Genomic DNA, 26,562 nt, shown 5'->3' on the forward strand with positions numbered 1-26,562 from the left:
AGGGGCCAAGGGAGTATTGCCAATTCCCTGGTCATTTAGGATTAGTTAAAGCAAGAGGAGGCTCTAGGGCAGGGGTTCTTAACTTGGGGTCCATGAACTTTTAAAAAAAGTTATTTTATAATCCCATGTATTATATTTTATTCATTTAAAAACATTACTCTGAGACGGGGGTCTGTTGGCTTTGCCTAACTGCCAGAGGGGTCTAGGATACCACAAAGGCTAAGAGTCCATACTCTAGGGCTGTGGGTGCTTCTGCTCCTATAACCTGGTGCTTCCTCCCTCCCTTGCAGAGACATTCCTAGGTGACTTTCTCCTGACCCACAGTGTCTTCATGCCTAGTGCCCATCTCTGTGCTGCACTCCTGCATCAATATCCTTTAAGCCTGATGGGAAACATGATGGAATAGAAAAAGTGCTAGTCAGGATAGCCGGGCAAGTAGAGTGCCATTTAGGACCTAGAAGACCTTGCTAGAAGGTTCTTGCTAGCAGTGGCTACATAGGATTCCAAATGATTACTTGTAGGTAACTTTTATGCTGGGAAAGTATTAGAAGTTGGGATACGGTGTGGAAGAGCAAAGAAAATATTCACCATTCCGAGAGTATATGGCAGGCACTTTCTGTAGGTTGGTCAAGGTGCCAGGCACAGATTGGTTTTTCTGGGCTATGGCTATCAAGTGCCTCCATTGCCCAGTGGGCAATATAAGCTTTGGGCTGTGACTTTCTTTGACCAACTGTTACCTTCCATGCGGAGCCAGCTGGTGGCACTGAGCAGGAACGCGGCATCTATGTCTGTAACAAGCGGCAGAAGATCCTAAGGCTCGTCAACCAGTGGGTGACCCTCTATGGCCCCATGCTCCACATAGACCCTGTAGCCCCCAGCTTCCTACAGGTAACAGGGAAGGCTATCTGCAGCAGCCAAGGGCTGGAGGAGGGAGTCCAAATGGTACCATGAGCAGGGATTCCATGTCTAGCTGCCTTGGGATATCTTCCCCACAGAAACTCTCAGAACTGGTAAGCAGGGATGCTCAGCTCAGCAACCTGCTAAGGGAGCAGGGACCAGAGAGGCGGCGACACCATGGGTAAGTGATCCTCCCAGGGACTGCTAGTTTACTTGGGAAATCTGGTGGAGGAGCAACTGAAGTTTGGGGAAGAAGGGGGCTCCCTTGGAGTCATTTCTGAACTTGAATGGAAGCTCTATGTCTAAATGCTCTACTCTAGACCTCTTTCTTTCCCTAATTGCCCCAAGGGCACATTGCCTGTTCTACCCATTGCCATCCATTCTAAATGAGAGAAATTCAGCATAATGAGCAGATAGACTAACTGAATATTGGAAATGTAATTTGAGAAATCCGGACTAGATCCCCTCCCCTCCCTAATCTTTTTGTGACAATATCAAGGTATTTAGGTGGTCCCTCCGTGGCACATGCTTCCTGCCCCATCCATTCCTGCCCCCTCAAACTCACCATTCTTCTCATTTGCTCTACAGGTTGGAAAATGGAAGTGGAAATATGTCACCACAATTAAAGGTGCTAACTGTGTACTAGCTCCTCTCTCCTGTACCCTGTCCCTTGCTCCACGGAGCTCCTCCTGCTTTACAGAGTTGTGCTACCCATCCTCATCCCTATCATAAAAGGCTCTGCTTGGCTTAGCTTCTGCACATAAAAAAAGTCTTGATATTCTTCTTTCATTGCTTACTAGCTCACAGACTTCAAGCAGTAAGATTCTCACCTTTATATTCTTGTCTATACAAAGATTCTTACAGACACAGACTAGTGTGTTCAATCAGTTAACATTTGCTGAGTACCTACCGTGAGGATAATGCAAGCAATTATGGGGATATTAAAAAGTACAAGCTATCGCTGCTCGAGTTTATAATCTGAAAATGAGGTGTTATATACAGTACTGAAAAATTAAACTGAAAACAAGGTGTATATCCTGAAAAACGTATTATGAATACAAGGATTGTTTAGTTCTTTGCATTTGTTTCCCTGGTGTCTGATCCATAGTAGGTGTTTGTTGATGTGCTGGTTGACTGGATGTAATGCATGCCAAGTCAATGGTGCCACTGTTAAGTATTACACCAGTTCACAGAAGGGAGAGGCCAGTTATGACTTCATGGAGAAGGTGGGAGTTGAGTTGGGCCTTAAATAGGACCGGGGGAGTAATTAAGGCTTGTTTTGGAAGCTGGTAAAGTAGCCCAGCCTAAAAGGAGCACAGAGTCCATATGGGAAAGGAAAAGACAATAACCTAGAAAAGGTGATTTGGAGGCCTGATTATAAAAGAGATGAAGATGTTCTCCTAAAGGCAATTTGTTCTTATAAGAATGTTCTCTCTTGAGCCAGGCGCAGAGATGGGAGGTTCTGAGTTCAAATATGACCTCAGATGCTTCCTAGCTGTGATCCTGGGCAAGTCCCTTTACTTCCATTGCCTAGCCCTTACTGTTCTTCTGCCTTAAAACCAATACACAGTATTGATTCTAAGATGGAAGGGAAGGGTTAAAAAAAAAAAGAATGCTCTCTCTCTCTCTCTCTCTCTCTCTCTCTCTCTCTCTCTCTCTCTCTCTCTCTCTCTCTCTCTGTCTCTCTCCACTCTTTCTTCCTCTCCCTTTCTCCCTCTCTCCCACTCCATGTACACACACACACAAACACACATCACACACAGTGTGACATGATGAAAAGAGTATTTTGAGAAGATCCTTTTGGCCCTGATGTGTAGGAAATGATTATGAATTTAAGGAGATCAGTTAGGAGGAGATTGGGATTGGAATACAAGAGATATTTTGAATGAAGAGTCAACAGAACTTGGTGACTGATGATGGAGGTCAAAAGAGGAGGGGGCTTCTTTAAGGATTTAGTAGCATAGAGGTGATATTTGGAGCTATCAGAATGATTGAGATCTGAGAGGAAAACTACTGGAAGACAAAAAATTGGAGAGCAGGAGGAGAATCGGCAAAGGAGACAAGAAAGGAGCCAGAGAGGTAGGGGGACACCCTACCTTTTTGAAAAGGGAAAAGGAAAAAGCCTTGAGGAGGAGGTGGTCAGTTACATCAAAAGCTACAAAGTTAAGCAAAATACAGACTAAGAAAAAGCCATAGATGGCCGTTGTCTGGACTCATTGGTGATCTCTGAAAGAATGTTTCATAGCGTGGTAGAAACAGAAAACAAATTGCATGGTTTAAGAAGGAAAAGGCAAAGAGGAAGCATAGTCATTCTACTGTTTTGGCAGTGAAAGGGAGAAAAAGGATGAGAGATCAAGTGGATATGACTTTAATATATGGGAGAGATGTGTTTATTTAAGGAGGGAGTGAGAAGAAGCCATGTAGACTCACAAACTTACAAATCTCCTTTGTTTGCTTCACCATTTGGCCCTGTCCCCTTACTGGGACCCTATCACTCCCCTGAGGACATTGAGGGAGACTGAGGGGGTGGAGTATGAGCATGAGCTGTTTTTTGTGCTGTGACAACATCATACTCTGGTCTAAACTGCCCAGGAGGTGAGATCTCCTGTTAGTATTCCCTCAAGCTTTCTGTCTTCTAGGATCCTCCCTTAGACTGTCTGAGTCTTACCTCCATTTCTTTCTCTTTTAGGTTCGAGCAGTTCCTATCTGGTTCCCCAGCTATGATGAACTCATCCTCAGCAACAGATATGCTATCCAAGCTCTAGACAAAGGTTAGTAGTCTGATCTGGATTACTGTTGCCTCCTACCTCTTTTCTCCTGTGGGGATCTCCCTGTTACCCTCAGCCTCTATATGTATCCTTCTAATGCTATTCTCTGGACATCTCTTTATTTTTCCCTTCCAAATTGGACAGTTTCTTTTCCCTGTAGTGCTTGCCATTCTGTTTCTTTTTAATTTAAATATCTTTTTTTCACTAAGAATTTGATGAACACAATCTTTCACATATATAATAAATAGACAAAGAGAATTGCATATAAAACCACAAATTGCAATTATGTACAGTTTGGGTTTTTTTAAAATTATTATAAATTTTACAAGAATTTCCCACCCTGTTCTGATGGTCTATATTGTGAATCTCTGACAATTCCTTCTGCTATTTTCTGTGTGCTTTACAAATATTTCCTTAAAGTTCTTTTCTTTCTCTTATTTCTTTAATTACTCCCTTCAAATAAATTAGTTAATAAATTTCTTCCCTTGTAACAATTAAACAAAAGGTTCACACATTGGTCTTAGCAGAAAATATAGGTCTCACTGTATCTCTAATCTATCAATTTTCTTCTATTTCCTCTCCCCCAGATGTGAGAGATGGTATGACTACTCATTGCACTGATAGTTCTTAAAAGCCTTTCAAAGTTATTTACCTTTACAACATTGTAATTATATTTATTCTACTTATTTTACTCTCCAACAGTTCATATTAGTTTTACAGGTTTCTCTAAATCAGTCTTTCCTTGTTTCTTACAGCTCAGTAATATTCATTATATTCATATGCCATAATTTGTTCCACCATTCTCCAGTTGCTGGGTACCCCCCTTCACTTCCAGTTCTTCATTACATTGAAAAGGACTGTTACAAATATTTTTGTATATATGAGTCCTTCTTCATTTGATCTCTTTGAGGTATAATCCTAATAATGCTATGTTTGGAACAAAGGGTCTTACTGAACAGTTTAGTGACTAGTTATTTAGTTCCTAATCACTTTCTAGAACAGTTCGTTCAAATCCCAGCTCCATGAACAGTTTATTGGTATGCCTGTTCTTTCATTTCTCCTCCAATAATTGTACTTCCCTTTTTTTATCTTTGTCAATTTTCTGAATGAAATTCTAAGATGGAACTTCAAAGTCATCTTATTTTGAATTTTTCTTTATTATTTTTATTTGTTATGGCATTTTTACATGGTTGTTGATAGTTAAATTTCTTCTTTTGATAGCTGGATTTTAAAACTTTTTTAATAATTTACCTATTGAAGAATGATCCTCTTTCTTATATATTTGAATTAATATGTTGGTTATCAGGCTTTCATGAAAAAAAATTTGTTGCAAAGTTTTTTCCCCCAGTTAGTTGTTTCCTTCTAATTTTAATTTCATTGATTTTGTTTGTATAAAAACCTTTAAATTTTGCATATCATACTGTCCATTTTACCTTTAGTAATTCTATTCTTTTGTCAAGAATTTTTCTCATATCAGCAATTGCAAAGGTTATTTCTTTCCTGAATCTTCTAATTTGTTTATGATATTACCCTTTATAGCTAGATTATTTGGCATTTGGAGCTTATTGTAGTAGATAGTGTGAAGCCTCCTTTCTGACATACTGTATTCTAGTTGTCTAAGCAATTTTTGTTGAACTCTAGTAATTGGGGTCCTTGGGTTTATCAAGCACTATGTGCTATACTATGGCTATTTACTTCTGAATCTTTTGTACTTAATCTGTTCTCTAATCAACTTCTGTTTTTAGTTAGTACCAAACAGGTTGGGGTTGTTTTTTTTTTTTAACTCTTACCTTCCTTCTTAGAATCAATACTATGTATTGGTTCCAAGGCAGAAGAGTAATAAGGACTAAGCAAAGGATGATTTTCCCAGGGTCACACAACTAGGAAGTATCTGAGATAAGATTTGAAACCAGGAACTCTAGTGTCAGGGCCTGGCTCTCCATCTACCTAGCCACCCTCTAGTACCAAATAGTTTTGATGACTGTTGATTTGTAGTATGTTTTGAGACCCAGTACTTCCAAATTCATTTTTTCTCCATTACTTCTCTTGAAATTCTTGGACGTATGTTTCTACAAATGAACTGCTCTTACTTGGCTCATTCTATAAAGTAACCTCTTGGTAATTATACTATAAAATAACCTTTGGATTGAATGGTATGGTGCTAAATAATCAAATAGTATTGATGTTTTAAAACCATGTTATTTGTCTATTTCTATAAAGTGTTCTGTAATTGTATTCATAAAATTCTTGTGTTGTCCCTTATGTGTAGACTCTCAAATATTTTATATTCTATATTTCTATTGGGTGGAATTTTTTATCTCTTCCTGCTGGGCTTTTAAGAAAGGATGACAACTTTGTGGACTTATTTTATATTTTGCTACATTATTAAAGTTATAATTCCAACTAATTTTTAGTTGTCATTAGGATTCTCCAATGAAACCATAATGCTATCTTCAAAAAAGTGATTATTTTGTCTCCTCCTTTCCTATGCTTGTCTCAATTTTTTTCTTTTCTTATTATGATTAAGATTTATAGTATTATATCAAACAACATTATTGACAGCGATAATCCTTGTTTTACTTCCGATCTTATTGGAAAGACTTATTTTAATTAGATAATATTTACCATATTCTACAATAAGACCCCTATGCTTTTAAATGCTTTAACATAAAGAAGTATTGTGTTTTGTCAAAAGCATTTTGTATATATTAATATAATCATAACCCATTTTTGTAAGCATTTTATTGAATATTGGAATTAATTATTCTTTGAATGCTTGATACAATTCACTTAAAAGCATATTTCAAATAAGTTTTTATTGATGTATTTTGCTTTTTTACATAACATAATTTCCTCTATCATTCTGCTTTCTTCCCTTCCCAGAGAGACAACCCATATAAAAATAGCATCTTTAAAGAAAAAAAAATGAAAAATCAGTATAATTGCAAATAGTACATCAAAAAAGTCCAAAAATATATTCTACATATGACACTTTTTGATCTCCTGCTTCTGTAAAGTGGTGGTAATTAGGACTATTTGAAAGTATCTTTTTGTATCCCTTCTTTTGAATCATATGAATTCTTTTGAAATACTTTTGATTTGGGGGTACGTGTGTTATTTGTGTGTGTGGTTCTTTTCAGTTACCTCATAGTCAATGAGTATATCATTTCCTTGTCTCTGCTTCATTGTGCATCAGTTGATATAGATCTTTACCTGATTCCCATTTATGTTTTCTTTTGTTTGCTGTTGTTTAGTCATTTTGCAGTTGTGTCAGACTCTTCATCACTTCATTTGGGGTTTTCTTGGCCAGAGATACTGGAGTGGTTTGTCATTTCCTTCTCCACCTCATTTTACAGATGAGAAAACTGAGGCAAATAGGGTTAAGTGATTTACCCAGGGACCTACAACTGGTTAAATTTCCAAGGTCAGATATAAATTCAGGAAAATGAGTTTTTCTGGCTCCAGGACACCTAAATTCCTTGTCATTTCTTACAGCACTGTTATATTGGTATACTACAATTTGCCTAGCCATTCCTCAAATCAATTCTTATCTATTTTGTTTGCAATTCTTTTGCTATCACAAAAGTGCTGCAATAAATATATTTTGGTATATATGAGGACTTTCTGCCTATCAGTGGCCTTCTTGGGGTCTAATCTTAGTTATAGAATTCTAATTATGGAAGGGTACAGGCATTTTAGTCACTATATTGGCACAATTACATACTTTCATTGTTAATTTGAAGCATTCTTTCATATGATCATTCATAGTTTTCCATTCTTTTGAGAATTACTTGTTCATTTCCTTTGACCATTTATCTATTGGGAATGGTATACACACACACACACACACACACACACACACTAACACACCTGTTAGTTGTATATGTATGTCTCTGTGTATATATATGTGTGTGTGTGTGTGTGGTGTGTGTATGTATGAAACATATTGGATATCAAACCCTTATCAGGGAAAGGTTTTCCTAATGACCTCTTTTCCTATTCTAGGTGTATTAATGTTGTCTTCACAGAAGCTTTTCAGTTTCACTTTTTAAACTTATCTATTTTATCTTTTGCAATTACTTTTGTTTCTTGTTTGGTTAAGAATACATTTCCTTGGGGCTGCTAGGTAGCTGAGTGGAGAGAAAGCCAGACCTACCCCAATTGCCTAGCCCTTACTGCTCTGCCAAGAACTGATATTTAGTATCAATTCTAAGACAGAAAGTAAGGGTTAAAAAAATACATCTCCTTCCCTTAACTATGAAAGGTATTTGACTTTGTTCTAATACTTCTTGTTGTCTCATGGAGTCATTGAACTGTAATTGTTTAATTCTGTTTTTCAGGGAATCTTTTACTTATGTAAAGTTTTCTGTATTCAATTTTAAATTACTTATCCTTTTGACAGTTTTCATTTTTTGATCTTTAGCTTTATTTCTTCCAGTCATCCTTGTAGTTCTTGTAGCCAGCTCTCCCCCCCCCCCCAATTCTATGGTTCTTTATTGCTATTGAAAAGTTTTATATTAGCAATTCTCTTTTGGATTTTTCTTAGTCTGTGGTACTTCTTCAATTTGTTTAGCATTTCCTTTTGTTTATTCCTTTTTCTAAGCTTGCAGGTTAATTTTCTGTGGGTTCACCAGCTTCTCTGGTATAAACTCCCTCCCAGGTTTCACTAGATTCTAGCTATATTTTGTTGAAATTTTGATTGCAAGGAGGAGTTTACTTTTGTTGCTTTTCCTTTGTTTTTGTTTTTGCTTTGTTTCCTGAAGTGTTTTTGGAAAGATCAGATGACCACTTTCTTAAAAATTAATTTATTTAGAATATTTTTTCCATGGTTACATGATTCATGTTACATGGTTCATGTTCTTTCCTTCCCCTCTTTCCTTTCCCCTCCCTGAGCTAACAAGCAATTCCACTGGGTCATACATGTATCATTGTTCAAAACCTATTTCCATATTATTAATATTTGCAATAGAGTGATCATTTAAAATTAAAATCCCCAATCATATCCCCATTGAACCACATGATTATAAGTTTTTCTTATGTGTTTCTACTCCCACAGTTCTTTCTCTGGATGCAGATAGCATTCTTTCTCATAAATCTCTCAGGATTGTTCTGGATCATTGCATTGCTACTAGTAAAGAAGTCCATTACATTTGATTTTGCCACAATGTCTCAGTCTCTGTGTACAACGTTCTCCTGGTTCTGTTCCTTTTGCTCTGCATCAATTTATGGAGGTTCTTCCAGTTCACATGGAATTTCTCCAATTCATTATTCCTTTGAGCAAAATAATATTCCATTACTATCAGATAATACAATTTTTTCAGCCATTCCTTCATTTTCTAATTTTTTACCACTACAAAGAACACCACTATAAATATTTTTGTACATGTCATATCACCATTTTAATCAATCATGTAAGACAAGGGAGTAGGAAATAGTCTATATCCCCTTTTCCATTTCCACTTCATCTGACTGCTGACAGGGGCACTAGGTGGGAGAGGATTGGGATCCAAAAGGGCTCTCCATTCTCCCTTCCCAAACAGCAAAATTAGTCACCAGAGGAGAAGGAATCCACTTTTTATCTTGGCCATAGTTGTCAGGCAAAATGGTAGGTAGTTTTTTCCCCTTATTGTTTCCCATCCACGAAAAGAGGGTATTAACCTATTTGATTCATGCCGCCTCCTCTTTTCCAGTCCCCTATGACATCTGCCTGCCAGACCACTCAGTCCTGACACTGAATCTGCCAGTGACAGCCTCTGTGAGAGAAGTAATGACTGCACTAGAACAGGAAGATGGCTGGGTACAAGGCCAGGTGCTGGTGAAGGTCACCTCTTCTGGAGGTAAGTTGCCCATCCTTCCCAAGCAAAGCTTTCCCAGACTTCAGACTGACAGTTTCCTCTGAAGCCAGGAATATAGTGAAGTGAGGCTAAGTATCCTGAGAGTCTTTGACAGCATAAGAAGGTACTCATCAATGAGTCAGTCAATGAGGTTGGGTCCAGGTGTTGAAGTTCTAGAGCAATAGGGGCTTCCCTAAAATATTGATGGGTAAAGAGGTGGCAAGACAGAAAGACTGCCCATGTCAAGTTCTTGTTCAAGTTCTTCAAGTTCTAAAGCTGAAACCAAAGCTTTCTGGTGGCATTTTAAAGATATTCCAGTGATAGATGCTGTCTAAGAGATTATTTCCTTAGGTTTTATCGTACCTTTCCCACCCTTTGGGTGGAGGCAAGGATTGTGGGGAAGAAGACTTGGATGGTAAAGGTTTCCATTTAAAAAGGCAAGAGCCAATGTTTCCTTCTCCCTTTATTTGGAAGCAGAGATTCCTTCACTCCTTATGGAGAAGGACCATTCCTTCCCAGCCATTTAACTAAACTGAAATGTAGGTCTCACATATCCTGAACCCTTTATCTCCTTGTCACTTCCCACCATCTTAGCCATAGCTTCTCCCACAGACACCATTGATCTACAACCAGATGCTCGTGGTGTAGCAACATCTCTGGGACTCAATGAGCGGCTCTTCCTTGTTAACCCACGGGAAATGCACAAACTGGTAAGGAGTTTGGAAGAAAGCCAGAGTAGAGAACAGGGACACAATTCTAGATAGGATGCCTGAGTGGGGAAAAGTGAATTAAACACCTGAGGATAATGGGGGAACCATATATACTTCTCATCCTTACAACTATTTCCAATACTCATAGGCAATCCTTATCATTCCCAGAAATGCTTTTGTCTCAACTCCTTTCTTGTCCCATTTCTTCTCCTTCCAAGGCACACACACAAACATTTACAACTTCTCCTAGAGTCCCCTTTGCCTTCTCCCTGAACTTTGATGGCATCTCAATGAATTCTTTCCTACCTGCAGACTCCACACCCAGATCAACTTGGCCCCAGTACAGGGTCAGCTGAGTTGCTGGACCTAGTGAGTGCCAAGGACTTAGCCAGCCAACTGACTGACCATGACTGGAATCTCTTCAACAGCATCCACCAGGTGTGGAGGAGACCTCAGCTAGATGGGATGGACATGGAAGAGGGGAACAGTTGGAAAGAGTAGGATTGGGGTAATATCATGGCAGAGAAGGAGGGCTTGGGGAGATTGATAGTATAGGAGAGGGTTGGGGTCTAGTTTAACACACCTTAACTCTACCTTCCCCCAACCCCCGAGGTGGAGTTGATCCACTATGTGCTGGGACCACAGCAACTCCAAAACACCACCACTGCCAACCTGGAGCGCTTCATGAGGCGTTTCAATGAACTGCAGTACTGGGTGGCTACAGAACTCTGCTTATGTTCCATGCCTGGTCTTCGGACTCAGCTGCTCCGAAAATTCATCAAGTTGGCTTCTCAGTGAGTGGGAAAATTCTGGGCATGGTGGAAAATCTTTGGACCAGGGAACAAAGCCCTGGAGTAGTTGTATCCATTTTGCATCTGCCTTGATCTCATTCCTGTATCGAATGCCTTTATCTCTTTCACCATTATCTTCTTCCTGTTCTTAGTCCCAACCAGAAAGATCTATCTCTTTGGCAGTATAGTCTAGTTTTAGTTTCTTCCCCTGTTCAGTGTACCGTGTTGGCTAATTGTGACTACGGTCTTGGCTGCTGTTTCTTAGCCTCAAAGAGCAGAAGAATCTCAACTCTTTCTTTGCTGTCATGTTTGGCCTCAGCAACTCTGCTATCAGCCGTCTTGCCCACACCTGGGAGGTAGGTACTTCCTTTAAGTCCAGGTGGAAGGTAGGAGGTTTAGAACCCTGTCCTAAAAAGGGGCCAGATGCCATTTCCTAGAAAGGGCATAGTTTCTGCTTCAGGAAGACCTGTAACAGAAAAACCCCAATTCTGTCTTATTGTCTCTGATTCTTTTAGCGGCTGCCCCACAAAGTTCGGAAGCTATATTCTGCACTTGAACGGCTACTGGTGAGTCCATTGCCTTTGCTGACCAACTCCTGCTCCCTTCAGACCGATCACTCCTGGAATTAAAGTTAGGGTTCTTTTACTCTCTGTCCCCTTATAGCCCTCTAGATTGACCAAACCTGGCATAGGGCTTGCTCTTATGGTCTGTGGAAGAAAAGTCCTTGCTTTTAACACTATTCTATGCATTCAGGATGATGGGGCTCTGGGCAGAGATGGACATAAGTTTTTGATTGGCAGCAGGATAGGTTGTATGTATTATGGTATATATTATGCGATGTTGGGTCATGTCACATTTTTTGATATACGGCATCCACTGCCATTTTGTGATACGTGATATATGTTCGGAACAGTGTCTTAGGATAAACATCTCTGTGGTCTGAGGGAACAAAGAAGGCCCAAGGGGGAAAATGACCTCAGTTTATTGCTTAAAAATTCAAGAACCAAACCTGGACACCAAATACCTGGCTTGTGAACAGGCCATTCAGACAATGGGTATGAGGAACCTGTGTATCAGATGAGATCAGAGGAGGTGGGTGGGTTTGGTAATCCCAGCCATTTCCTAGAGATTCTTGAAATATGGAATTCAAAGCAATTCTTCAAATATTTATTAAGAGCTAAGTATTATATAGAGACTGGCAAAGATAAAAAAACCTCTGGGGCATGTTGGACTATGCCCAGATTTCCTCTCCCTCCCTTTCACAAAGATAAAAACCAGAGAGTCTCTGCCCTCGAGGTGTTTTCTTTCTAATAGAAACATGCGAGGAGAGATATTAGGAAATGTTGTCCAGTCATTTCAATCATGTCCAACTCTTCATGACTCCATTTGGGGTTTTCTTGGCAAAGATACTGGACTGGTTTCCTATTTCCTTCTCCTGTTCATCTTATAGATGAGGAAACTAGGCAAATAAGGTAAATGACTTGCCCAAGGTCACACAGCTAGTAAGTGAAGTTATATTTGAATTCAGGTCTTCCTGACTCCAGGGCTACTGCTCTAAATGAAACATATCCCCAAAGTAATTCCATATTCTAAAATATCCCTAAAGAAGTGAAATAGAAAAGGAAGGGTTCATGAAAGAAAATGATCACTCCATTTTGGATTTTGTGAAAGGGAGGGAGAGGAAATCTGGGCATAGTCCAACATGCCCCAGAGGTTTATGACAGGCAGATATCAAAGGATTCCGAGAAAGTTTATGTCATATTAAAGTTCCAGAAGGGAAGTCAAGCCAGAAGGAATGGGAAGCTCTCAAAAATAAAATCCTGAAATCTCACAGATAAAAATTTTGATGATTTTTTTAAAAAATCCTTTATTTAAAGAGATTGATATAGATATTCATGGAGCTCGACTAATAGATTCTAAAGCAAAACAAAAAACGTGTAGGGAGCAAGGGCAAGTTATAGAAAAAGAATCAGAAATGTGAAGTTCCTTGCCATTGCTCCATTGTGGACTGATGCAGAACTACTGTTATAATCTCCAATCCTAGGAACTGTCAAGGAGATCATCCTGAGGGAATTGGGAAACCTCTGGTTTTCTCCTCTCTAGCTCTAAACAATAAGCTGTCTCTAAGAGGGCTGTCTGGTTCTATAATTTGGGTGAAGATCTCTGTTGGTTTTTAATATCCTCCTACCAAGTTAATTATATAGTGTTATACCATGTGGTGGTATGCAATATATAACATCAAAGAGTGCTAAAAATGTAAGGGTGAAATGTATACAGGTTCTTTATCCCTTTTGTGAATCTCCCTGCCAGGACCCCTCCTGGAATCATCGTGTGTACCGATTGGCACTTACCAAGCTGTCCCCACCCATCATTCCCTTTATGCCTCTCCTCCTCAAAGGTAAATGGCATCAGGATCTAACTTTGCTACAGTGGGAGGGGAGATGGGAAAGAAGGTGGTGGGGAATAGGTTTGGGGAAAATTCTTTTTCCTTCACTTTTCTTGGAATAAACAAGAGAAACTTTAAAATGGTCAGGTGAGGGAGTGGGGAGGGGGGTGGCTTTTGAGTACTGATCTGTAGATCCTTGCAGATATGACTTTCATCCATGAAGGAAACCGTACACTGGTAGAGAGTCTCATCAACTTTGAAAAGATGGTAAGTGTAAAAAGGTTGGGATCTAGACTTGGAGTTTGGGTTTGAGATAGGAAAGGAACTCAGAAATCAGATATTAGAAGTGAAAAAGGGCCTGAACCAAATTTTTTTGTTGTTAAAATACATTTTAAAGAATACCAATTGCTCATTGGCTACGGGAGGCAGGGTGGGAAGAGGAAAGGGAAAGAACATGAATCATGTAACCATGGAAAAATACGCAAAATTAAATAAAATGTTTCAAATTTCTCTCTCTCTCTCTCTCTCTCTCTCTCTCTCTCTCTCTCTCTCTCTCTCTCTCTCTCTCACACACACACACACACACACACATACACACACAAATACCAAATATTGGTTCCAAACCAAAAGAGAAAGAAGGGTTAGGTAATTGACTAGGGTTATACAGCTAGATAATACCCAAGGCCAGATTTGAACCTAGGGTCTCCAGGCCTGGGTCTCTATCCACTAAACCACTTAGCTGCCCTGTTAGAATACATTTTAATTAATCAATTAACCTTTGTCTTTATGTCACAACCATTTACCCACACTCAACCTTGTACTAAAAACATTTAAACAAAAACATCCAATTCAGTGGTCACTTTGATAATGTATGTACTATTTTGTCCTGGTGTTCCCCTGCTTCTTTCCTGTTTTCTTCATTGCCTCTTTTTCCAGTTGACGAATTTTGCTTTTTGAGCTATTATTTTCTTTTCTTTTTTCCAATTTTTCGTTAATCTGTATTATTTGATTTTTAAATTCTTTTTTGAGTTCTTCCAGTGCTTGAGACCAATTTCCATTTATCTTTGAAGTTTTGCATGTGGTTGCTTGGATCTCACCATCCCGTGTTGATTCTATGCTTTGATCTTTGCCACCATAGACATTTTTAAGTTAGGATTTTTTTTTTTACTGTTTGCTCATTTTCCTAGCTTTTTTTAACCTATAGACTGGAAATTCTGAAAGCTAATGATACTGTCTCCTCTGCTGCTGGCTTGCAGGGCTCAGTACTGTGAGCTATCTTGCCCTGGCATTAGGTCTTCACCACAGCAGTGCAGGCTTGAAAAGGTGCAATATTATGGACTTCCAGGCCTCACTGCAGGCTTGTGCTAGGGATTGGGACTTCAAGTGGTGGCTCTGAGGTGCTCTTTTGTTGATATAGCCCAGGACCTGAGATCCTGAGGTTGGCCGATGCCCAGGTTCAGAATCTAACACAATAGGTGGTAGGAGGGGAAGGTTCATTGACTAGCACTCCTCTATGTGCAATTTTGCTTCTTATTCCCCCTTATCCTGTGAAGATCAATCCTCTCTGCCTTCCTTTCAAGTTGTGTTCAGAGACTCCCTTCACTCCATCTTGCTGTTGGTTTTTGACTCCTGTCATTTTGAGGTGATTTTTAAATATTTGTTTGGAAGGATTGTCTGAGTGGTTTGGTTTTCACAGTCATCTTGCCTCTGCCCCTGAGGCCTCAATTATATAGTTATTCTGAATCAATTTTTCTCTTAGTTCTACTCATTTTCCTCATACAAATCTTCCCACATTTCTTTGACTTCCTCACATAATTTCTCATTGCACATTACTATTCTTTTTAAATGGTTTTATTTGTGCCCTTCTCTTTTCCCCCCTTTATTATTAATCAGTCAACAAGTATTTATTAAGGGCTTGGCACTGTGCTAGTCATGACAATACAAAGACAAAAACAAACCATCCCTGCCTTCGAGGACCTTGTAATGGGGAGATAAAATGCAAAAAATGTCACAAGTACAAGGTAACCTTGGAGAAAAAGGTGCTAGAAGTTGGGGAGAACAGGAAAAGCCTTATGAAAAAGGCCCTTGAACTGAATCATGAAGGAAACCAGGAATTGCGGAGAAGGAAAAGCACTAAAGCATGGGGACAAGCCTCTATGAAGGCAAAGAGAAAAGAGATGGAATGTCATGTATGAGCTACCTCGTGAAGGCAGAAATGACAAGATTTCATGACTGATTTGGATATGTAGGGTGAGTGGAAATAAAGTATCAGGGATGATTGTAGGGTGATTGGTAGGATGGTGATATTCATCATTAGTAAGGATGGTGGGAAGAAAGATAGGTTTGGGAGAAGAGATGAGTTCTTTTTGAGTTTGAAATACCTAGAGGACATCCAATTCAAAATGTCCATTACATAGTAATAGAAGACTAGACCGTTACCTTCTATCTTACATATTATATACTCTATCTTATATGTCCCCCCCCTCCACCTTAGAATATGAGTTTATTGAGGACAGGGAGGAGAGCTGTAAAATGATAGCTAGTGGAAATGATAGGATCTTGTGAGAGTTTTTTAAGGATAGGGAAATTTGGGCATATTTTTAGGCAACAGAGAAGGATCTAATAGATAGTATCTTAGACTTAGATTCACCTTAATAACCATCTAGTACAGCTCTATCATTTTACAGATCAGGAAACTAAGGCTATAAAGGGGAAATAACTTGCCCAAGGTCACAAAGCTAGGAAGTATCTGAAGCAAGTTGTGAAACCAAGCCTTTTTGATTTCAGATCCAACACTTTATGCACCACACTAAGGTGCCTCCCCTGGATAGTGAAGACTGATAAATGGTAGAGAGGAATAATAGTAGATGATAGCAGTCTGCTGGAGAAAGAAGGAGCAGATGATATCCAAGGACCTCTTTATCATAAAATTAGTGTAAAGGAAGAAGTAGTAGTGGTGGGAAGTGATGTCAAGGGGTAGATGAAAGGAGAAAAGAGGAAACTAGTGACTAATGGTCATGATTTTCTCAATTTAGGATTTGGAGCTATGAGAGGAAAGTAATCTTGAGGAGAGAAGAGAAGAGATTTGGAGAAGTCAAAGGATAGCTTTATGGTATTGACAGTCCAAGGGAAGATACAAGAATAAAGCCAGAGTAGGGATAATGGCCAAGGAATGTACCAAAGAGAACTTTGAGGTGTATCCACAGTTAATGGGCATGGAGTTCATTGAAGGTTATAATGTGGATAGTTTGGGAGAAACACTGGAGGTCACAGGTTGGGTGAAGAATAGGTATAGGAGTAAAATATAAGAAGATATATAATTATAGGAGATTATGACTGGATAAAGAAAATTATGGAGGTAGAACACCTGAAGATGACAGCAAGCTAAGGATGTCACACATCTTCAATATGTGTAACACAGGTAGAGTGAGACAAAATAATTTAGTCAATTGAAGAACTAAGTGTCTAAGCCTATTTGATTGAATGCCAAATATATGTTAGTCTCCTAGTATAAAGGAAAGAATTAGAATAGAGACTGTTAGAACCATGAGGATATGGATTGGATGATAAATTAGAGTGCACCTCAAAGAAGGAGAGGTGACTGAGTTTTTGAGGTAGAAGAATATGAATTTAGCAAAGAGGAACAAAAGATATTTTGACCCCTCCTTTGGAACCAGCAATTCTATAATATAAACAAATGTATAACCAGCACTGGAAAGGCTGTCCAGAAATCTGGTGTCATGAAGGATTGGGGTGGTGGTGGAGAGATAGCCAGGTTTCTTTGAGTGTCAGATGATTGAAGGAGCATGAAAAGAAGAAAACTAAAATGAAAGGAAGAATTTTGTTACTTTCGGACTAGGAGTTCCCAAGTATACAGGATAAGAGACAGGCAGATCTGAAGAATGACATTGGAGGGGTAGCATTAAGGTAGATGCAATGGGCGCTATGGACTTGGGAAAGGAGTCAAATTGCCATTGATGCTTGACTCCCCCCAAAAACCCTTCCTTGGTAACAAGTAAATATAGTCAAACAAAACAAGTCAACATACTGGCCAAATCCAAAAATATAGATATGAAGCATACTTCACTCTATACCTCAGATCTACCAAATGTCTGCCAAGAAAGTGGGAGACATATTTCACTCTGTTTTCTTTTTTTTTTTAATTTTATTTAGTCATTTTAGAACATTATTCCTTTGTTATAAGAATCATATTCTATCCCTCCCTCCTCTCCTCCCACTCTTCCTGTAGCCCATGTGCAATTCCTCTGGGTATTACGTGTGTCCTTGATCAGAACCCATTTCCATGTTGTTGATGTTTGCACTGAGTTTCACTCTGTTTTCTGAAATCTTTATCCGTTAATTTGCTATTTAGAATTCTGAAGCCATTAAATATTACTTCCTTCATGTTATTATAATTATTGGGCACATTAATCTAATTGTGCTTGCTTTGCTCTGTATCATTTCTTATAAGTCTTCTCAAGTTTCTCTGAATGCTTTTTACTTGGCATTTCTTATAGGACAATAATCACAAAGTTATACCATTGTATGCACAAGCCATTGTTTTTTCTGTCATTTCCCCCTTAGTTTCCAATTATTTCCAATTTCTTATTTTTAATAATATAAATACTTGAAATATTTATCATTTATCAACAAAATGAAAATTGTATTTATTATTATTATGTAATGGAATAATTTTGTGCACTGATGTGGGTATCTCCTCTATTAATGGGGATCACCCTCCCTTCACATTTTAGTAGACTCTTTGCTGTATCACTGAGGCCAGCATCATTCATTACCTCATAGCCTGACTTGTAGTGATGAGTCTTTTTGCACTTGGTCTTGCTGGCAGAGCCTCAGGTTAGTGGTAAAACCAGAATGTGAGCTTTTTAGACATAACGCCCTGCAAGAACCTACCTAGGTCATCTTTGTTCCATCATGATGTGTGTGTGTGTGTGTGTGTGTGTGTGTGTGTGATAATCTAATTATGTTAGATGCACAGGCATATAGTGTGTAAATTGTGAAAGATTGAAAGTCATGGCAGAGTGAATAGAGTTCTGGCTTAAGCGAGGTTCTACCTGTAACAAATATGGTTATAACCTACCTATCACTTAACCACTCAGTGCCTCATGCAGCTCTTTCAGAGGATAACTTTCCAGAGTGAATGCCAATCTGTATTGCTTTAGCAACTTCTGTATATCAGTGAAAACACAGATCAGGTTGTTGTTTTTTTTAAGTATATATGTCCTAATTATTAAATACCTGCCTCAGTCTTATCTCTTCTCTCACCTGCCCCATTTTCCTAAGCTGGGAGAAAATGTGCTGGAGTCTCTTCTGTCTTTCTGATCACAAGTGACTTGAGATAGGGCAAATTTCTCCCCAGGATGCCCAGCAAAGCTAACCACTATTCCAGCTTCCTGTCTGGGGAATGAGGTTTATGGTAGTTGGGTTGCTTAAGGTCCTTACTCCTGTTTTATTTCTCCCAGCGTATGATGGCCAGAACTGTAAGGATGCTGCATCACTGTCGAAGCCATGGCTCTGGTAAGAAAGGATTAGGATAGCTTCACCTTTCTCTTTTCTCTTTTCCTTTTCTCTCCAGATATTAAATGTTACAGAGGACTTTGACTTCATATAGGGATACTGATGGTGAGATAATTCAAAAGGAAAGGAACCCCTGGTAAATATGCAGAACCCATAGGTTACCAGCAGAGGTCTTTTCTTCCAGCCTAGATACTCAACCAAACCAAACCAAACCAAACCAAAACAAAACAAACCAAAACAAACCAAAACAAACCAAAACAAAACAAAACAAAAACCTGAATCAATCTACCTTCATGAGTTCATATAAGTTTAAATATGATAGAAACTAGCCTGATAGTCCAGGAATTCTTAACCTTGGGTTTTTGAATTTGTTTCTTAAAATATTTTTATAGGCACATTTCAATATAATTGCTTTCCTTCTTAATTCTACATACTCTGCATCATTCTGAGAAGGGCTCCACAAGTTTCACTAGACTGCAGTAGGGATCCAGGACACAAGAGAGTTTGAGAACCCCTGCTCTAATCCAAGCTTACTTTATATATTAGGAAATTGAGGCTCAGGGAAATTAAATGTCTTACCCAAGGTCATAAGAGTCAGAGATGGGCTTTGAACCTAGGTCTTTTGATTCCAGAGCTAATATTCTCTACTCCTCAATCTTTTTATCTTGGAGTGAGATCTTCTGTCCCCTGTTCTAGCATTTTCCTTTGTCAGCTAATCCTTTCTCTTCAAGATCTCAATCTCTGACATAATTTCTTTGATTCCCTTTTCTTATCCCTATCCAGTGCCTCTCTCACCACTCCGGAGTCGAGTCTCCCATGTACATGAAGATAGTCAGACCGTGAGGATTTCTACTTGTAAGATGGCTGTGGACACATGATAGATGCATCCAGATGTAGGGAAGGGAGAAGTTTGGGAGGATGAGACTAGGCAAGATACTAGAAACTTGGGGTAAAGGGAAGGGAAATAATGTTTCTGATGGGGTTGAAGTTGGAGAGGAGTTTGGGTGAAGCTGAGTCAAAGACAAAGGTGGTAGGGAAATTTGGAGGGGCTGGAAGATCTGACTAAACACTACCTGCCTCTTGACCCATCTTTATACAATAGGTTCAGAGCAATCGTTGAGTGCCCGGAACCTGGCCAGTGCTCGGGCATATATCCAGCAGCTGAAGGTCATTGACAACCAGCAAGAACTTTCTCGGCTCTCCAGACAACTGGAGCCTTGATAGGACTGATGTGCCTTCCCTAAACCCAGAGAGGCATAGCTGAGGAAAGTTGGAAAGGATCCCTGGACCAATAGGTCTAAGAGCTGGATGGATTCTTCACTGAGAATGTGGACTTGAAGAGCTGGAATAGGTAGCATGGATCCAGCTAACCCATTCGGTGATGACTGGCAGCCAAAGAGAAAATGGAGATGACTTAAAACTCCAGAGTGAAGAAGGATGGGAAGATATGGAAGAGTAGTGGAATGGGAACATGGACAGCAAACTCATGTTCAAGAGACAGTTCTCTATACTAGCCTTTTCTAAGTCCTTGGGAAGCTTATCACAGGAAAGTTTCCTATAATTTGCGCCAGTAAGAGAAGTAAGAAGAAGGAGGAGGATGCTGGAGCCAGGAAACATTCTTGGAGGAAAAGAGGTTCTGTTTCCTGTTTCCACTGACTTTTTTACACGAACTGCTGCACAGAAAAGAGAGAGAATCCCTGGGACTCCAGATGCCCAGTAAATCAGCAAACAGTTGTATATCTGCCATGTCTAGGGCACTGTGTCCATGAGTAGCAGGTGCTGCAAAGAAGTTGGACCATTTCCAACTTCAAAAAACTTATGGTACCACTGGAGAGACCAAAGGTCTATGCTTGTCTTCACTTATAGGATTCCTGTTCCTGAGAAGATTGTTGTTAGGCAAATTTGGAAAGGACTGAGGTGTGTGATGTAAGGATGCATACAACTCACAGTATTAGTCTAATTATATATACATCATAGATGCGTAATGCTTGGTTGAATGAACCCCCTAGCCCTGGTACCCTCGAGCTCCCAGGCTGAATCACAGGAGATGGATTAATCATGACTCTCCAGAAGGCTTTTGGCCTTTGTTCTACTTTCTAAAGATGCTTCCTTTGGCTTTCTCAACAATTGCATAGGATTGATATGCCCCAGTGCACAAAATTCAGCCCCAGCCCTTTCCTCTCTGTCCCTTTTCAGTCTTTCAGTCCCTGTTCTCTTTCTTGTCCTGTTTTGGCTGCTAGGTGTGCCTAGATTTTTCCTTTCTCAGGGTACCCAATGCCTAAGACCTGGTAAGGTGCTACTCAGCAGCTTCTAGGGGTGTGACCTAGGGCTGTAGCTTGTGACCAGGGTAAGCAGAAACCCTAGGGAGTGGCTCCCATATATTTCCTCCGTGAAACTGGGCCAGAGAAGCGAAGGCACAAAAAGGGGAAACTGTTTTGTGAACTCTGAAACCTGGCAAGGGAGAAGGTGGTATGGTCTAGAAAAGGAGCAAGAGACAATAAATCACAATTCATCATCGATTACCAGCATCTTCCTAATGAGCCCCAATTGTCAGCACCTGAAGAGATTTCCCCTATCTCCCTCCAGCTCATCCCATGACCATTTACAGCTGCGAAAGACTTCTCACTTCCCATGTGCCTGGGAAGGATCATGTCCCTGGTTGCTGAATTGGAGAGTTGGAGAAAATTAGAACACAGGACACTGCTTGTGTCCTGAGCTGAAAAGCATTTTCCAGTGCTGAGTGAGAAGTAGCAGTAACCAGGACTTAATAGCCCTGAAGAAGAGAACCTCTAAAGAAGGAAAGATTGATAAGGAATGAGTTTTTACCCTGTGTACTCTCCTTATTCAGTGAGTGCTCCCAGAGGCCTTTGACCCTTTGTCCCTACGCCCTCCAAACACATCTTATTTCTTATCACCTGTCTTCTGGTTTCCTCTCCCCTAATGTACATTTTGCTTCCAAGCTAGGTTTCCTTGTGGCTGGGAGAAGATACCTAGATAAATGTCTTAAGTTCTTTTGTAACCCTGGGAAAGTAATTGAACATTTCCATGCCTCATTTCTCCATCCAAAAGATAATGAGTTTAATCTTGACTTCTGTGGAAATAAAATGCTGCCTTTGCTTTCTCTTGGGAGCACTTCCTCCCCAAACTGGGGAGAGTCTTTCTAAGGCATGTCCAGCCATGTGTCCCTTAGTTTAGGGCAGCAGTGAGTATCTGCAGCATCTTCACTCCAAATGTCTTAGTTTGGGGCAAAATTTTCCTGGGATGTAATGAAGTAGGAGTTTCAGGGACTTGCTGAGCCCCTGGTTGCACTGGCTGATTTAAGCCTCTAAGCTCAGACTTTCTTTGTATTCTTCATTCATTCCCACCCTTATTATGTGTGTCCTATTGCTTCTTATTGACAACCACCAATTTCTTCTACATCTACATTGGGAACAACTTCTAAAAGGCAACAAAGGTCTTTCTGCACATTTCCAATGCGTCATTTCTCCATCCAAAAGATAATATTAGTTTTATATTTTCTGTGGCAACAAAATGCATCAGGGGGTTAGAGAAGAAAGAGAGAGCTCACAGGTTAAATGACTTGGTGGGGGGGAGTCTGGAGGAGGGCAGGACATTATTGGAAGTCATGGGAACAGCTTCTTGCTCTATAATGCCCAGTCTAATCTCAGCCACCTGGTAAATCTCTCATCATTCCAATGGCAGTATGGAACCCAAAGTATTCTCGGATATGATTGTTATTCATTCTTCTAATATCTCACCACCATGCATACCTAATGGGCATGCAAATACATACTCCATTTTGCTATCAAAGAAGCTTGAAGGAGATCTAGAGATGGAAGAGAGTGGGGAGAAAACCTTATCTGAAGTGAAATCCTTTAAATTCTTGCCTTGGATACAACGTGGGCCATGTATGTGTTGCTTATCTATGTGTCTTAAGGAAAGTGAAGGGACTGCCAATCTGCATCCCCTTCCCTCTTGACCCCTCCAAAAAAAATTGTAATGGAAAGTATGCTGGATATGGAGTTGAAAGACCTCAGTTCTGTTTCCAGTTTTGCCACTTACTCCCTGTGTAACCTTGGGCAAGGCACAACCTTCCTGAGTTTCAATTATCTCATCTGTAAAATGAGGAGTTGGACTAAATGACTTCTAAGATCCCGTCCACCTACAAGTCTGTGATGGCATGCTCCTACTCCTCAGTCATGGAACACGTGTGAATGGCCTGTTAGTATGAGGCAGTCTGGGTTGTAATTGCAGGGTGTAATAGGGAGGAGTCATGACCTCCCCAACAGGTTGAGCAGGATGTATGTAGTAGGGAACAGCTGGTAAGGCTGGGGAGCTGGAAGTTCTGGGGTAACAGCCTTGTACTTCTTGGATATTTAACTCTTCCTACATCAACTCTTCAACCAGTCATGGAGCCTTGTTTCAACATTTTTCCTGGATTTCTGTCATGGAAGGGGTGGGGGTGGGAAAGAGACAGGGAACAATACTCATGTTAATGCTTAGTTCTTTGATCTCTAGAAATTCTCAACCTTTGGCTGCCTTTTAGTTCTAAGCCCTTTCTGGAGGAGATATTATTTTTATAACATATGTATGGTAATAAATTTTTATTTACATAGTACATTTTACTTTCCAAAGTACTTTCTGATACATTATCTTACTTTATCTTTACAAGTTATATAGGGAAGATATTTCCCCCCCCATATTCCAGATGAGAAAACTGAGATGCAGTGAAACACACTAGCCCAAGGGCACAAAGACAGTTAATAAGAGGTTATATGAATGAAATAAATGGCTGCTCACTGTTTATAGCCATGCCTCTACCATGCACCATCACCATCCCTTTGTTCTCCATAGACCTCTTTACACATCCTTTTTCTGACTTCACTATGGCCCAGCAATGAATTAATATACCTCCCTATAATTTCTGAAAAGTTCTAGTCTCCCTGAAACACCTAACCTGATAAGTTCTTTTTCCAGAGCGTTAGGCCTGGATTGAAAAAGTACTCATTCCTGGTCTTTCTGGCTGCCTCTGATCTGAGGGAGGGAGACAACCTGGAGCTTCAGACTCAAGAACCAAGACTCCTCACTTGAGGAAACCTTGGCCTCAACTGACCTGACCTGAATATATGTCTACAGTTATTAACAGGGAGAAGTAAAATGGTCTTCAGAGCCCAAGATTGGTTCATCCCAATCCTGAGAATATCTTCTTTTCCAACCTTAAGGGGCTTCCTAGAGAAGATATTTTTATGGAAAAGAGACAAAGAATACTATTTGGGTTGGCCAAATGATGAGCGAGAAATATAGGTGTGAGAAAGGCGCAATCACAATTCTTAGCAAAAGTAAAGTCTAAGAATCTACTATGGTTTGCTGAAGAGATGAGGACTGGCAAGAAATAAGTATAGTCAATATCTTGGCTCTTGGAGTAAGAGTCTGAACAAGTCTAAAAAATGCAAGAAAGGATTCCTGGCTCCTTAGCTTAGTATTACCCAAATAAGTGATAGGTCTTGGGGATGGGCTTCAAAGATTACACAGGCCAAATTGGGTGGTCTCAGACAACAAGGATACATGGCTCAGAGGCCATGTAGCAAGAGTGATTGTATCTCACCAATGTGCTGAGGCCACCGTGTAAGTATCAAGAAAATGTTAGCCTTTCTACCATTTTATCAAGTAACCTGTGTCCTCAGCTCTCCTACCTCCAAAATTTGGGAGGGGGAGGGGGGCAGTAGAAACATTAGAAAAAGGGTCAAAGTGAGGGAATATACTTTGCTGGTCTTTAAACAACTCTTTGAGTAGAAGCATGTGACAGAAAAATAGAATTTCACAACTGGAATGGGTCTTAGAAACCCACTCAGCCCTATTTTATAGACAAGGAATTTGAGGTCCTGAGGCATTAGCTCATGGTCTCTGAGAAACTTAGGAACAGAGTCAGGACTAGAGCCTAGGTGTCCTGATTCCCAGGTCAGTGTTCTGTCCACCACATGGCAATGTTTCTTAGGGTAAACCCAAGCCAGTCCTACCCCTATGTAGAAGAGGAAGCTGCCTACATGCTATGATCTGAGGCATAGGAAGACCCTTAACACTATTTTCCATGGAAGCCTTCTACAGTGTCTGAAATCCCCACTCAGAGTCAGTCCTTTGGGTTTAGGCATGGGTTTTAGAAGGCCCTATGAAATGCAAACATGTTAGAGAGCAAGCTAGATTCATTACATCAATACCTTGGCATAGATTAATGGTCAGATTAGCTAGTCATCACTGTAGAAATTAGAGATGAAGGTCCTGAAGGTTTAGAATATAGGAAAGATTCAGAACATTGGGTACTAGTCTAGGAGATAAAGCTGTATGGTGTACTTAAGTGCCTTGATGAATACTAGGTACTTCTTCAGTGGATGCAAGAAAGCCAACTTATTCTATTCTGACAGCTTGAGGTCTCCAGGATCCCTAGACAGATCTCTGTGGACAGAGGAGGTCATACAGAGATGTTGACTTCAGAAGATCAGGGTTCAAATCCCAGCTACCATTTTTCTTGGCTTCATGATCCTCAACAAGTAACTTTATTACACTTGCCTATAGAATGAGGATCATAGTAGTCACACAACCTGATTTATAGTGTTTTTTTAAGAGGAAAACACTTTCTAAGCCTTAAAGCTCCAAGTACATATGTTATTAGTCATTATTAATATCAGCTTCTAATTATTATTATAACACTTAGCTCCAAAGATCTCTTTCAAAGAAATAGAGTTACTACTCAACATTTAGGAAGGAATAGAAGCTTAGAATTTTATTATCATCTGGAAAGAGTTAGTTGTCAAGGCTGAGAGACTGTGTGGGACCCAGAGAGAAAGGAGTAAGACAACTTTCTTTCCTAAAAATAAATAAATAAATAAATGAAATAACTGTTGTCTTTGAGAAAGACTAAAGAGACATTTAAAAAAAAACCCCACACCTTATTTTCTGTATTAGAATCACTATTAAGTGTTGCTTCCAAGGCAAAAAAAAGCAGTTTTTTAGTGACTTGCCCAGGGTCAAATTTTAACCCAGGACCTCTCCTTTCCAGGCCTGGCTCTCTAGACACTGAGCCACCTAGCAGGCCCCTAAAATTTTTTTTGAGAGAAGTGAGTGAGTTAATTCAATGGTATCCTGTGGGCAAGGTATGCCATAGAAAAAATAATCTTTAAAGAATTCTGCAGAGACTTTGATTGTCATCCTGAGAGAGAATGGTGGAATTTGTTTCTGAAGTTGTGGAAGACACAGAGGTTGCAGTGACTCTAGTTTTTATTTAATTATATAGTCAGCAACCTTGATTTTACCTAATCTCCTGAGACAGGAGTTTGATCCTGAGAGAGATGAGTGAAGGTTTATGAGAAAAGAGGCTTTTTTAGTTTATTCATGCACAGGGTGAGGATTCAGAGCCAACTGAGGAGTTAATGAGAGAAATTATACTTTCTTCTTAATTTATGAGGATACATGATATTCTGAATTTTTTTATTTTTTAGAACCCGGGACACAAGTTAGGAAGATAATAAACCAATGGCAGGTGGGGAGTGGGGAGGAATGGTCTAGTCATCAACTCCTGCATTCACAGCCCAAATTTCCATCTGGAGGTAAACGTGTGGGACCACAGTTTTCTTCAGAGCCAGG

General features: G+C 39.8%; 1 protein-coding gene across 5 annotated transcripts in view; it reads left to right on the plus strand.

The window, feature by feature from the left end:
• The window catches only part of RAPGEF3 (Rap guanine nucleotide exchange factor 3), a 34,749-nt gene extending 11,207 nt beyond the window's left edge, over positions 1-23,542 (plus strand). For 2 of the 5 annotated variants that reach the window (XM_056798386.1, XM_056798382.1), the window contains exons 13-28: positions 291-369; positions 738-888; positions 996-1,078; positions 1,486-1,525; positions 3,587-3,668; positions 9,356-9,502; positions 10,094-10,209; positions 10,522-10,647; positions 10,822-11,003; positions 11,266-11,356; positions 11,516-11,566; positions 13,311-13,398; positions 13,589-13,653; positions 18,870-18,924; positions 19,708-19,779; positions 20,027-23,542. In XM_056798386.1, the coding sequence (XP_056654364.1) occupies positions 291-369; positions 738-888; positions 996-1,078; positions 1,486-1,525; positions 3,587-3,668; positions 9,356-9,502; positions 10,094-10,209; positions 10,522-10,647; positions 10,822-11,003; positions 11,266-11,356; positions 11,516-11,566; positions 13,311-13,398; positions 13,589-13,653; positions 18,870-18,924; positions 19,708-19,779; positions 20,027-20,145 (1,547 nt within the window). In that variant the 3' untranslated portion in view covers positions 20,146-23,542. The remainder of the gene's footprint in view (positions 1-290; positions 370-737; positions 889-995; positions 1,079-1,485; positions 1,526-3,586; positions 3,669-9,355; positions 9,503-10,093; positions 10,210-10,521; positions 10,648-10,821; positions 11,004-11,265; positions 11,357-11,515; positions 11,567-13,310; positions 13,399-13,588; positions 13,654-18,869; positions 18,925-19,707; positions 19,780-20,026) is intronic. The other 3 variants (XM_056798384.1, XM_056798385.1, XM_056798383.1) reach the window with 3 other exon arrangements.
• The last annotated feature ends 3,020 nt before the right edge of the window (positions 23,543-26,562 follow it).

Source organism: Monodelphis domestica, chromosome 5 (assembly GCF_027887165.1).
Source record: "Monodelphis domestica isolate mMonDom1 chromosome 5, mMonDom1.pri, whole genome shotgun sequence".
Classification (NCBI taxonomy): Eukaryota; Metazoa; Chordata; class Mammalia; order Didelphimorphia; family Didelphidae; genus Monodelphis; species Monodelphis domestica.